At 35.7% G+C, this 13,284-nt stretch overlaps 1 protein-coding gene across 1 annotated transcript; it reads right to left on the minus strand.

Moving 5' to 3' along the window:
* Positions 1-516: 516 nt before the first annotated feature.
* LOC115702022 (cysteine-rich receptor-like protein kinase 10) lies at positions 517-8,172 on the minus strand. Its single transcript, XM_030629482.2, has 6 exons — positions 7,993-8,172; positions 7,597-7,835; positions 2,456-2,666; positions 2,110-2,347; positions 1,777-1,927; positions 517-1,126 (listed from the first exon to the last, which is right to left on the minus strand). Exons 1-6 carry the CDS (start codon positions 7,997-7,999, stop codon positions 752-754), a joined length of 1,221 nt encoding a protein of 406 aa, XP_030485342.2. The 5' UTR covers positions 8,000-8,172; the 3' UTR covers positions 517-751.
* Positions 8,173-13,284: the final 5,112 nt, after the last annotated feature.

Genomic DNA, 13,284 nt, shown 5'->3' on the forward strand with positions numbered 1-13,284 from the left:
CATTTCACTAATTTCTTCTTTATACGCTTCAAGAAAATGCATATTGGTGTTCAACATATTCAATCAAGTGTCAATCTTGCAAACTTATTCACAAAGTCATTACCAACATCAACATTTGAGAAGACGGCAGATAAGATCGAAATTCATCGATTAGAAGATCTCCACAAATGCCTAAATGAGGGGGAGTTAGTTCACACTATACTCTTTTTCCTTTGATCAAGTTTTCAACAAGATTTTTAATAAGATAGTTATTATGGGCATACAAGGGAGAGTGTTATAAATATTAATAATTATGTGGATGCCCAAATCTTTTATTTATTACCATTAATTGTAATCAACATTCCTCTTTTCCTTAGTTTCCCTTTTTCCTTAATTTCTTAATATTTCACTCTTATATTTGTATAAATAGGGGTTCACCCCATTGGAATAAACAACTCAGAAATTCTCATTCACTTTCGCTTTCTCTCTTTATCTTCTTCTTCTTTCTTCTCATCTACTTTATATTATTTTATAACATTTATAAATTTAATTGGATATGATAACATGGCATCTGCTCAACTTGTCAATTTTACATCTAAAAAATTAGTACGAACTACGTGAACAATTTCACTAGAAAACGAATTGAAAAGATTTGTATCACCTGCCTGAATACTTCAACATTATATATATAAAAAAATGAAGAAAAAAAAATAAAATGAAAAGAACTTTACATGGTAAAATTGAGCATTTAGTGAGACTTTACAAAAATATTTCACCTACCTTCATCTATAGAAGATACAGACATAGAGTTTCTAGAACACTCTTCAACAATAATACTGCCACTGGCTGAAGCCCTTGTCCCACCAGTGTATCCACTACTAGGGTTTGTATTTGTAAAAGCTGAAGAAGAGGCAGTCGTCCAACGTCCTACACGGCCCTGGATTCCAGGTTTTGTTGGTCTTGGCAAAGTAAATGAGTCGCTCGAGAGCATGAGATGAACAGCGTTCATGTCAGGTCTATCAGCAACAGTTGCTTGACAACACAACAATCCCAGTTGAATGCACATTGCAGCCTCATCACGGTTGCACTTGGTAAGATTCGGGTCAAGAATGTCTAGCGCTTTTCCTCCTTGATATAGCATCCATGTCTGGGAAAAGAGAAAAAAGTGTAAGGAAATGCATGATGAAAAATGGGAGTGATGATTAGTTGTGTGCTCAATAAATAGATTAGCCAAAAGTAAATATCTTTAGCAACCAAAAAAGAGAGGAATCTCAGTGGTGCAACAATGCCCCTTGGAAAAAGAAAAAAAAAATCTCTATTATTTTACAGTGAGACTGCATACATTGGATAGGGACAATTCAGGGATCGTCAGACATTGTTGTATGTGCACAAATCAAATAGGATTCTTCAATGTGATTCAAAACAGTTATTTGTATTTGTAAGTTGAATGTTGAATAAAGATTTATTCCTTTTACAAGTAGGCATGCCATGATCAATCAAAGAGATTGAGAACTGGTAACAAATATACAAATTTATTGAACAAACACTGAACATTTGTAATTTATCAATGTTTATTTGATTTTAAGGTGATCTATAGGACACATTTTTCTCACGTTGATTGCAATTTTTGGGGCTGATGACTTCAATTAGCATACATATAGACAATGGACTTTTTTAAATAGAAAAGATCATATTCCACCACACTAGTTTATTTTAATCATTATGTGATTTAATCACTTTTCAAAAAATAAAAGCAAGAACATACATTTAGTTGAAAACTAGAAAACAGTGACTTACAAAATTCAGAAGATCTGACTTTTCTCCAGCAAGATGCGTATCATGATTCTTTCTGCCACTCACAATCTCTAGAACCAAAATCCCGTAACTAAACACATCTGTCTTCACAGATAAAAATCCACGCATTGCATATTCAGGAGCCATGTAACCACTGCAAAGGAAAATTACTATATAATTAGTGAATTTTAAAATATTTGTGTTCTTCGTTGACAGTACAAGCCAAAGATGTAAAAGAACAAAATTGGACTAATCGTCTAATACACTATGGCATAACGTTACAGTTTTTAATCTAAAGCAAATACAAAGCACAGGCAAGCTCGAGAAACTACTCACCGAGTACCAGAAATCCTAAATGTATTTACATGGGTGTCCTCGCCTGGGAAGAGTCTAGCTAAGCCAAAATCTGAGATTTTCGGACTGAGTTTTTCATCCAACAATATGTTACTAGCTTTAATGTCCCTATGGATGATCCTTTCTGGAGCTTCTTCATGCAGGTAGAGAAGACCTCTAGCCACACCCATAACTATCCGAAATCTAGTCGTCCAATCCAAAGATGCAGACTTTTTTTTATCTGTAAATATTTCACAACACCTGTTAGTATTAGCTTTTTTCACGTGTGCCAAAGCCTATATGAAATTCTTTCGCAGCATACAAAAGTCTCAAACATTAAGTATCTAACCAAATAGAAAATAATCAAGACTTTTGTTTGGCAAATACTCGTAAACGAGCATCTTCTCTGGTCCTTCCACACAGCATCCCAGCAATGTCACCAAGTTCTTGTGCTGAAGTCTCAGTAACAATTTCACCTCATTTGTAAATTCTCTCACTCCCTGTCTTGAAGTCAGTGATAGCTTCTTCACAGCTATTTCTTGTCCATTGGACATCAGTCCCTGCACAAAGTTGATATGATATTGAGGGACCATAAAAAGTGAAATTGACATTATCTATTAATGGCAACAGAACAAAACATTTCTTATACAAGAAAAGATGCTTTAGAAGAGAGCTAACCCAAGAGCCATGTCAAAATGGTATTACTATTAACCACCAACACAAGTTCACAATATACTGAGGCTTTAAAGAACACAATAAAGCCATTTTATTTTTATTTTTTTGTAAGAAAAATACATACATAGATAAAGAGAGTAAAACCACCTTCAAGTTTTACTCTATTTTTTTCGAACAAGTGTTACTCTTTATTGAAATAATTTCCATGTAATTATAGTTTTATTTTATTTTTTGTCTCGTGTTATAAATAAAATTAAACTCCGCATTGTATGTAATAAAATAACAGTTGAGGTATTACCTCTGCATGGTAATAATTATCTAAGAATTATAAAAACAAAAATACAAGTTATGTTAAAATAAAATATTTATATCAAAGATGCAATATTGGGACTTCCTTGTACTATGGGGAGGAATAAAAATGCAATATTGGGTTTTCTGAAAGATAAGATGCTCAAGCGAATACAGAGTTGGGAAGGTCGTATATTATCAAAGGCTGGTCGTGAGGTTTTGCTCAAAACGGTAGCTCAAGCGTTGCCAACCTATGCGATGTCTGTGTTTCTTCTTCCGGTTAAGACTGTTTCACACCTTGAGAGCTTAATGTCAAAGTATTGGTGGGGGTTCTCTAATAATAGAACAAAAGGTGTCAGTTGATTTAGTTGGCGTCGGCTTTGTAGAAGCAAGAATTCAGGTGGGATTGGCTTTCGTAATTTGTGGGATTATAATCTTTCCTTGTTAGGAAAGCAGGGATGGCGCCTTCTTTTGTATGAAGATTCTCTTGTGGGACGTATTTACAAGGCCCGATACTTTCCTAATGGTAATTTTCTTACTGTTGAGATAGGTCCGAACCCAAGTTTTATTTGGCGGAGTGTGTTTGAATCACAACGACTGGTTCGTGATGGTGCTAGAAGAAGAATCGGGTCTGGTGTGTCTACCCCTGTGCTTAATGTCCCTTGGCTGGTTTCTGATGAGAACCCTTGTGTCATTTCTAGACATCCTGGGTTGGCTCATAGCACGGTCTCGCAGTTGATGCACATCAATCGTAAGCAATGGGATCTTGAGGTCTTGCATGATTTGTTTGAAGCAAGGGATATCGAGTTGATAATGCAGGTTCCTCTAAGTGATAATGTTAATGATAATTCTTGGTTTTGGGGCAAAGAGTCGAATGGGTTTTACTCGGTTAAGAGCTCCTACCGCTATCTTCAAGAACTGAAAGGTGAATGGGGTGCTCAGTTGGAGTCTGACTTATGGAAGGTTCTCTGGAAAGTTAAAGTCCCCCCCAAGGTTCTTCACTTCGTTTGGAAAGCTATCTCAGGGTGTCTCCCAACTCGTATCCAATTGCGTACAAAACATGTTCCTGTGGATCCTCGCTGTGTGTTTTGTAATTCTAATAAAGAAACCATTTTTTATGTTTTGGTTGGTTGCCATTTTGCTCAATCATGTTGGCATAGGTCTGGTTTCTCTGCAGAATCTACCTTCGCTGATTGGTTTAAGGCATTCCTGTCAGAGGGTAGAGTGGCTTTGGTGGATGAGCTCTTGATGGTAGCATGGGGTATTTGGAAAGCTCGAAATGAGCTTCTTTGGCTGCGTCGTTCTTCTCAGGCTGCGGATGTGGTTCGAGTGGCAAGGTCGTGTCATTCTAGTTGGCTGTTGGCTCAGGAGAACAGGTTTGAACCGCTGTTGTTTGATGCTACTGCTGTTAGTAGCAGTGTTTGTTGGGTAAGGCCGCCTCCTGGAAAGCTGAAGATCAACACGGATGGGGCGATTTTTGAGGCAACAGCTCAGTATGGTACAGGTATGGTCATTAGGAATTGTCAGGGGAAGGTAATCGAAGCTAGTTCCTCTTTGCATTCTGGGGCTTGTCAACCGGCTGTGGCTGAAGTATTGAGCGTCAAGGAGGCCCTTAGTTGGTTGAAGTCGAAGAATTTGTCCAATGTGATAGTTGAGACAGATTGTATTGTTGTTGTTCAAGCTCTTAATAGCTCGGTTGCTCTTCCATTAGTTTTTGGTTTGTTTGTTCAGGAGTGTCAATTGATTCTTTCTTCTTTACATAATGTTTCTATTTGTCATGTTAAACGATCTGCTAACAAAGCCGCACATTGTGTTGCTCGCGGTGCTTGTTTCTGGTCTGATCGTCTTTTTACTGAGAGCAATGTTCCACATGCTCTTCAGTCTATTGTGTTAGCGGATATTGCTGTTTAATGAATTATTTTGGTTCAAAAAAAAAAATATTTATATCAAATTATTTTAACAATGATTTATTATTCCTAAAAAAAAAACAATCATTATTAATTATTTAAATTGTTATTCTTATACGTAATAATAAATATTCATCATCTCTCATGACTCATAAAAGGCCAAAAGATAAAAGCATCTCCAATGGTAGCATCCATTAAGGATGCTAAAAATTTACACATCATCTAAAAATATAATATTTTATTTTATTTCTCTTCCACATCATTTTTGACATTCTTACTCTTAAAAACACTCCAATGTATAGCACTCTTTAAAAATGCTATATATTGATCTCACACATTACTATTTAATATACATCCTAATTTTTAGCTGCAATAACTTTTTAGTTTTAATTTTTTATTAAAAAATAATGAATAGCATCAATGCTGCAACATAGCATCTATGTAAATTTTTAGAATCACATTCTCTTCTCACCAATAGTATAGCATCTCAATATTTTGTCACATAATATGTCCATCTCACCAAGCATCCTCTAAAGTTTTACCGTTCGAGATGCTCTAAGAATACACATGAAGGTCAACAAAAAAGACTTTGACCAATTGACAAGAACGAAATATAGCGCCACATGGCAGGGACAATGCTATATGCGACCACTGCCCTAAGGGGCGGTCAATGGTCGCACATCTAGGGTTGTTCCTCCTAGGGTTCCTCCTATGGTTTGTCTCTTCAAACATATCAAGAAAGGGAAGTTCACTCTCAAAACCCTAATTCAAAGAGAATTCCAACAATGAGCTAAAATAATAAACTTATTTGGAATAAAGGAGTACAAAGAAGAAGATGACATCATCGAGGGCTAGAAGGAAAGGACACACACGCCCATTGACATCTCCTATTGTGAGTAGTTACATGCCATAAAGAAACTTGAAGGAAAGTAACTCAAACATGTACCAAAGGCTTAACCCTAAAGTCAATGGTTGCATAGGAAAGAGTAAAAAAAGCTATCCACGACCACTGACACTCCCTAGTCTCAGTGGCCATATATGTGGTCCAAGTGAGAAGTGGCACACAGTGTCAGTGGTCGCATCTTTCAAAGGAATTAAGGAAAACATGCGACTAATGAATCCTTTCAATGTCAGTGCTCACATAGTACATGGGAGAAGTCTCTTAGAAGATATTTTGGGGGAGGAATAATCAGGCTCATGCGAGCACTGACATTCCCTAGTGTCAGTGCTCGTGTGGCTCATTCAAAAGATTATTCTTAGGCATTTTGGAAGTTTAAAACCCTAAATGGTGTCAACTAACTTCCAAGATGTTGTTAAGAAAACTCTAAATGGTCAACAAAGAAGGGTTACACGACCACTAACAGTTCCTTAGTGTCAGTGGTCGAAGGGTAAGACTCCTTCAAGTGTATTTTCAACAAGATTCTCGAAAGTCGAAACTTCTAGAAGGTTTTCAAAAGATTAACCAGCTCTTCAAGTGAAGAGAGATATTTTATTTTATGTATTTTTTTTATTATTACTTAAATATAAATGCGGAACAAAAAGAAGATTTTGTAACCATTCTCCCGGATTGTAGAGAGTGTGAGTGAAACCCAGGCCTATATAAGGTTGTTATCTAAACCTAAGGAAGGGACCTTGATTTGATTCAACTTTGATCATCCGCCTCTTTAGTTAGTGAGATGCATTTTATCTCTCATCCATCTTTGAGAATGATTGAACACTTCTTTAGAGTTTACCCGAAAAACTTAGCCACCAATAATATAGAACAAGTTAAGTTCTATCGTTGACAATCTTTGGAGATAACATTTAGAGAAAATCCAAAGAGGTCTCCTGCAAGAGATCTCGCCGTTGTAATTACTCGAACACATTATTGAAAACATAGCTCTGGTACATTTGAACGATGTAATAAAACAACAACTAAACTAACCCATTATTGCCAAATAAAAGGAGTTGAGCCTCTATAAATTCTGTGTTCTTTTTCTACAATTATTAAATTGATTTATTTTCGGCAACCATTAAAGTCCTAGTTTAATCTGCTCGTTTACCATCATCTTTCGACGAAAAACTGCCAACAGTTGTCAAATCTTTAAATATTGAATTAAATAATATGATATCAAAATTCGATAAATATGATTTAGTACATAAACAATCACTAAAATAATAAAATTGAATGAAATTAAACAAAAATCCTTAACGGCCAAAAAAAGTTTAAAAGACATGATTATGTTAAAGTTTAGGGGGCAAAATTCTAATTACCCATTAAAAATCAAACCCAAATATTTGGAAAGGAACAAACTAAAGATACATTTATTTATTTCCATCAAATTAAGCATAAAAATAATTCTTCACCTATTTCAAAGAATCAATAATGAGTCTTCTAAATCAAATTCAACGCGTTGTTTCAAAGTTAATATTGATTTTTTTTTCCATGTTACAGAAAATTAGTTCAGTAATTCCAATTTCCAACTAACACGAAAGGGCAATTTTGTGACTTCCGCCCCCTCACACAACGGGGCCGGCGAACTGAATCAAAACGCAACATCCAAAAAGAAAATGAAGAACAAGAGAAGAAAGATAATCGTTTGTTGCCAAAGTTAATAAGTAGAAAATGAGTATTAAGTACCTTGTAAACCGGGCCGAAGCCTCCATGCCCGAGTTTATTCAGCTCGGAAAAGAAATTCGTAGCGATTTGAAGAGAATTGAGTTCAAAGAAGAGATCAAATGATTCAAGGCCGTCATCGCCGTCGTCAGGGGCGGTTGAACCGGCAGTCCGGGCAGGTCTTATAGAATCTAAGCAGGAGCGAAAAGCGGAGAAAAATCCCATAAAAGCATTCAACCCCGGCTTAACTAGATCGTGATCCTCTGTACCCAGAAAAAAGTAAACGCGGGTATTGACCAATTAATTTCAAATATACAAAATACTGATTCAAAGACTAATGGAGAAAGAGATTATTGCTGTTTTTTTTTTTAATATTAAATGAGCTTATTGCTGTTATTCTTGTCTTCTTTCTACACTTACCAATCATGAAGAAAAATTCCTAGACAGAAAAGTGCAGGTACTTAGGCTTTTGAGCTTCTTATTTTTTATTTTTTTTTGAAAGTTAGCTTCTTATTTTTTCAGTATCTCCATATTTTTTTTTTTTCTGTTAGAAAAGCTATTTAATTGATTAGCGTATAGCTTGGTCTATAATTTTTTTTTTTTTTTTGTCTAAATTTTACTTTTTGCGATTTGTCGTTGTGGTATGTTTTTCTTCTTGTATTTTTAAGTGTAAAAATAATAAAAAAAGAAAATCTTTTTTTAATGAGATGGACGTATTCAAACTACCCCTTTTTATATCTATTTCAAAAAATAAATAATAAATAAAAAAACCCCTTTTATTGTTAAAAAAAAAAAAACAAAAACAAAAAGCAAAATACACACGTTTGTTTAATGAGAGAGGAGTTGAATTATCATTGAATCAAACAACACTGTTATATTATTTATACAATATAATATTTCAGTTGAATAATATATGTAACAAATAAATTAAGTCAATAAATAATATTTATCTAATTGTAATTGTTAGAATTTTTAAACCAAAATCTGCCGTTTTTGTTTTTGCTCAACACACTTCAAAGAAACAAAATTAATACAAAATACAAAATTTGTATTTTCCAAAATTTATTATTTTATGCATCCACAAAATAATTTGTATTATTAAAAATAACAATTTCAACCTTTGTTTCAGCCCAATATGAAGAGCCCAATATCAAGTCAAGCTTTATATCCAAGCTTGATATACTATATCAATAGAACCAATAAATGGTTCGGTCAAAGCTCCTACACGAGCACCAAGAGTCAAACAAGACTCTTTTCTTTACAATGGTGAACCGGCCCAATAATGATGCAGCCCAAGATGACAAGATAGATACCAAACCCTAATATCCAAGAAACTCAATATAAAAGATATCTTTACTAACCCTAAACTAAAGCTTCGGCAGGCACCATTATTGTAAAGACCGCTTAGTTTAATTTGGAACTTAGCAGTTAATCATGTTTAATTATGAAAATTATTTATAGCTATTTAAATAATTATTTATACTGTCATTATTGAATTCTGAGATGCATTTTATGTCATTTAGTAGTTTTCATAATTTTGCATTTCAAGTGCCCGGTAACATGGAACTCGGTGTTTGGCTCAGTAAAATCACAACCTAGTATGTTAGTAGATTGGGACGGTTTATTAGACATTGAGAATGTCGGAAATGGCCGGGAATTTAGAATTTCCCAAAAATACACCTTAGTGTTATTTATGTGATTTTAGTGTGAAGGGGAAAAATGGTCATTTTGCCCCATTGTTAGTTTGTCTTTTGTGGCTTAATAATTAGAAAATATATGTGTTTTATTATGTTTTGTTGGCTGAAATAAAGAGTATGATTTTGCATGTTTTCTCATTTATTCAAAAAAAATTCACAATTAGAAAAAAATTGGAAAAAAAAAAAAACTCTCTCTCTTTTCCTCTCTCTATTCGGCCCTTTGAGCAGCAAGAAAAGAGGATTTTCCTCTTGAATTTCAAGCTCCCCTTAGCAAGATTAAGTGTTCATAAGTTGTTGGTATGTTTTCTACATCTTTCTTTTATGTTTTCTTGAATTTTTTAAGAGAAATGGTAGGTTGCATGCTTAGTTTTAGGTTATTGTTGTTGCTGGGATTTTGTTGTTGTTTGCTGAGAATTAAGCGTGTTTAAATGAGTTGAATTGAGCTGCTAGTATTGCATGATGGTTAGGTTGATTGAGTTACGGTTTTTCTATGTAAAAGTTTAGTTTTCAAAGAGAAAATTGGAATTTTGGTGGCTGTAGTTGTTGCATGAGTTAGGTTTTAGTTTCTGCAGTTTTTATATGCTTGAATATGAGTTTTTAATCAGGGTTTGATGCATGATATGTTGCTTAGTCAAGTTTTGAGTTTTAGAACTCAATCTTTGACCTTTAATGGTGAAATGAGTTTCTCTGTGTGAAGCTCGGTTTTGTTGCTTTAGAATTGTTATTTGGGTCATATAGAACAGGTCTGGAAGGTCTTGTGTGATTTGGATTTGATTTGGTTGAGTTATGAATTTTTGAAATTCTGCCTGCGAGGATCCGGAATTCCGGTTGTGCATCCGGAATTCCGGATGGGTTTTGAAAATTCCCAGAACTGCATCTCCGGTTAGACAACCTATTCACGGTTGGGTGATTTTCAGAAACCCTAGTTTTCCTCATTTTTATGTTATTTGGGGTATTGCCATGCTTTTTATCGATAGAGAAACTTTTAGCTCCTAGTTTAAGTCCCCGGGAAGTGATTTAGCGTATCACTTATAGTGTTGTGATTTTTATGGTTTAGGAGCCTGTAATCTGCCGCGCAGATAGTTCCAGTCAGGTTGATCGGCACACCTGAATTTGGAGTTGAGGTAAGATTAGTATAACAGTATGCATATATAGATTACATGTTTAGCGTGCATGTTAGGAAGCCTGTTAGATTACATTAGATATGTATGTTGGCTTCGAACCATCCGACTGTGTCACATCGGTACAAGCTAGAGTATGACTAGCAGCTGGAGTATGACCAGTTTGACCGAGTATAGGCTGACACTGTATCACATCGGCACAGGCTAGAGTATGACTAGCAGCTGGAGTATGACCAGTGTGCCGAGTATAGGCTGATACTTAGGTTGGTGGTTCCGTACTATTTGACGTATCACATCGGTACAGGCTAGAGTATGACTAGCAAAGGAGTATGACCCGCCCGACCGAGTATAGGCTGATACTGTAACACATCGGTACAGGCTAGAGTATGACTAGCAGCTGGAGTATGACCAGTTCGACCGAGTATAGGCTGTTACTTATCAATAGTACCGTCCCTATGAACGTTCAGGACTCAGTATCGTGTTGGACACGGCAGTTAGGGTTATGGTCAGGGGTATGGGCGTCTGATCATGACCGGGATTTATGTATGATTATTATTATGCTTTTCTTACTGAGTCTGTCGACTCACAGTGCTATGTTTATGTGTAGGTAAGGGCAAGGCTAGGGCTGATGGACCGTGAGCGAGCCGGTGAAGATTGTACATGTCGGGGCGGTTAGGCCTGGAGCGTACGATCATCGGGACAGCGAGGCTATTTTTGTAATTAGTCGCTAGGCGACAAATATTTTGTATAGACAGTAAACTTTTGTAAATGGTTTTGTAATCGGGATCCCGAGTATTTTGTATAAATATTTTACAAGTTTAATTAAAAAGCAAAAATTTTAATTAATCACGTTTTCCATAAACCTCGTTGATTAGCAATGAGCTGCACAGTATGTTTAAAAATCACGTAATACGCCTATGCTAGTTAGGGTGTTACAATTATTTCACCAAAAATCAAACCTTTTTCAAATGTTTCTTCTCTCTCAACTCACGGCAGCACAAAAATATCTAGGCTTAGGGTTTCTAATATTTCTTTCTCTTCTTCTTCTCTAGGGTTCTAAAGCTTTCTTTTCTCTTCTTATTTTCTCTACAGCCGCACCTAGGGTTAGGGTTTCTTCAAGCTTTCTTCTTCTTCTTCTCACTCTAATGGTAGCTAGGGTTATGGGGTTATGTTCTTCTCTTCTTCTTGCTACAGCCGCACACCTAGAGTTAGGGTTCTTATGGTTCTAATCTTTTCAAGCTTCTTCCTTTTCTATTTTAATGGCAGCAGCGAAAATGATGTACTAGGGTTTTCTAGGTTTTTCTTATTTCTCTTTTCTTCACAGCCACGGGTTAGGGTTCTTAATTTTTCTTGCTCTTCTCACTTGTTCTACCCGAAACTACCAACCTAGAAAACTCTCCTTTCTCTCGGCCAAAACTCAATATACCAAATCCAAAAATTAGCAAGAACACAACACATACACAAATATAAATATAAACAAAATAGAGATTTGAGATGAGAAATACAAATAGAAATGGTAAAGATGGAGACACCAAATTTGATCTCGGAGTTCGCCCAAAATTACCGGCTACGTCTCCGTCAAGCCCTCAAAGCTTGAATCCATTAATCATCAATAGGTTACAATCTTTTGATTTACAACTTTATATTTCTCTCTGTTTTTTCTCTCTTTTTGATACTAACAAAACTCTCTCTTTTCTTTTACATTAACACACCAACAACACTCTTGGAGGAGCTCTCTCAAACTGGCCTTGTGTTCACTGGTTTTCTCTGTTGTTGTTTTTGTTGTTCACTTCTGGTTGTGTCTCACTTGTTATGAGAAAAATATTTACTTTTATACTGATCTGTGATTCAGATCTAGGGCAGAGCCCTCGTGATATTTGTAACTGTTTTGTAATTGTTTCAGTTGTAACTAATTTTATCTTCTTTAGTCTTGATCTTTGTTGTATTTGCTGTAAGGGTATATTTGTCAAACCCTGTGAGTAGTGTTGTACAATTTTAGGATAAATAAGTGAATCTGTAACAACAAATTCCACCCAAATTCTCTTATATACCCAAGGATAGTTGATGATGCTATGAGGGCTTGAATGACCCTACTAGGGTCAGCTCCATTTGTTTATCCCTAGTAAGTTCAGTTTGAACTTAGCTAGGGTTAGTAACTTGGTCCTCATGTCTGTGACACCTCCTTGTGCCACCTTGTTTTTCTCCCTTGCATAGATCGAGTCACAAAACCCTTCCATTTGGTTTTGTGATTTTCTAAACGCAAGTTTAACACATGTTGTCTTCTTCAAGTATTTCAAAATCCATTTTATAATCAACCAATGAATCTTCCCAGTCAATACCATATACTTGCTAACAGCAACTATAGTATATGTTGTATCTGGTATGGTACTTAACATGAAATACATCTTTGAATTGATGTCATTAGAGTTGAGGATCTGACTCATATCCTCTAACTCTTTATTTGTCTTAGGGCATTTTTCTTTCTGTCTAAAGGGCCACATATGTTTCACAGCACTCTATCCCTTGGGTTTTGGAACACAAACCCAAGTCTTCTCTTTACTCAAAGAGTCTGTCTCTTCAACCATAGCACAATTCCACTTCTTAGCATTCTTGCACTTCATAGCTTCTCCACAACTTTCTGGTTTGTTCTTCTGTCCTTGCAAAGCACTTAACAGTGCATAGGCAATGTCTTCATTCCAAATGTTGAAGCTATACTTGGGATTCTGTCTAGGTGCTCTTTTAACTTTGTCTCTAGTCAACGTGTAGTCTTCCAAATCCTCTGCCTGACTTTTTCTCAAGTTTCCTTGTTCCACATGAACGATGTTCTCTCCTAGTTCCACATAAACAGTGTGTTCTCCTTGTTCCACCTGAACAGTGTGTTCTCCTTGTTCCAC

The sequence above is a fragment of the Cannabis sativa genome, chromosome 3 (genome assembly GCF_029168945.1).
Source record: "Cannabis sativa cultivar Pink pepper isolate KNU-18-1 chromosome 3, ASM2916894v1, whole genome shotgun sequence".
NCBI classification, from domain to species: Eukaryota; Viridiplantae; Streptophyta; class Magnoliopsida; order Rosales; family Cannabaceae; genus Cannabis; species Cannabis sativa.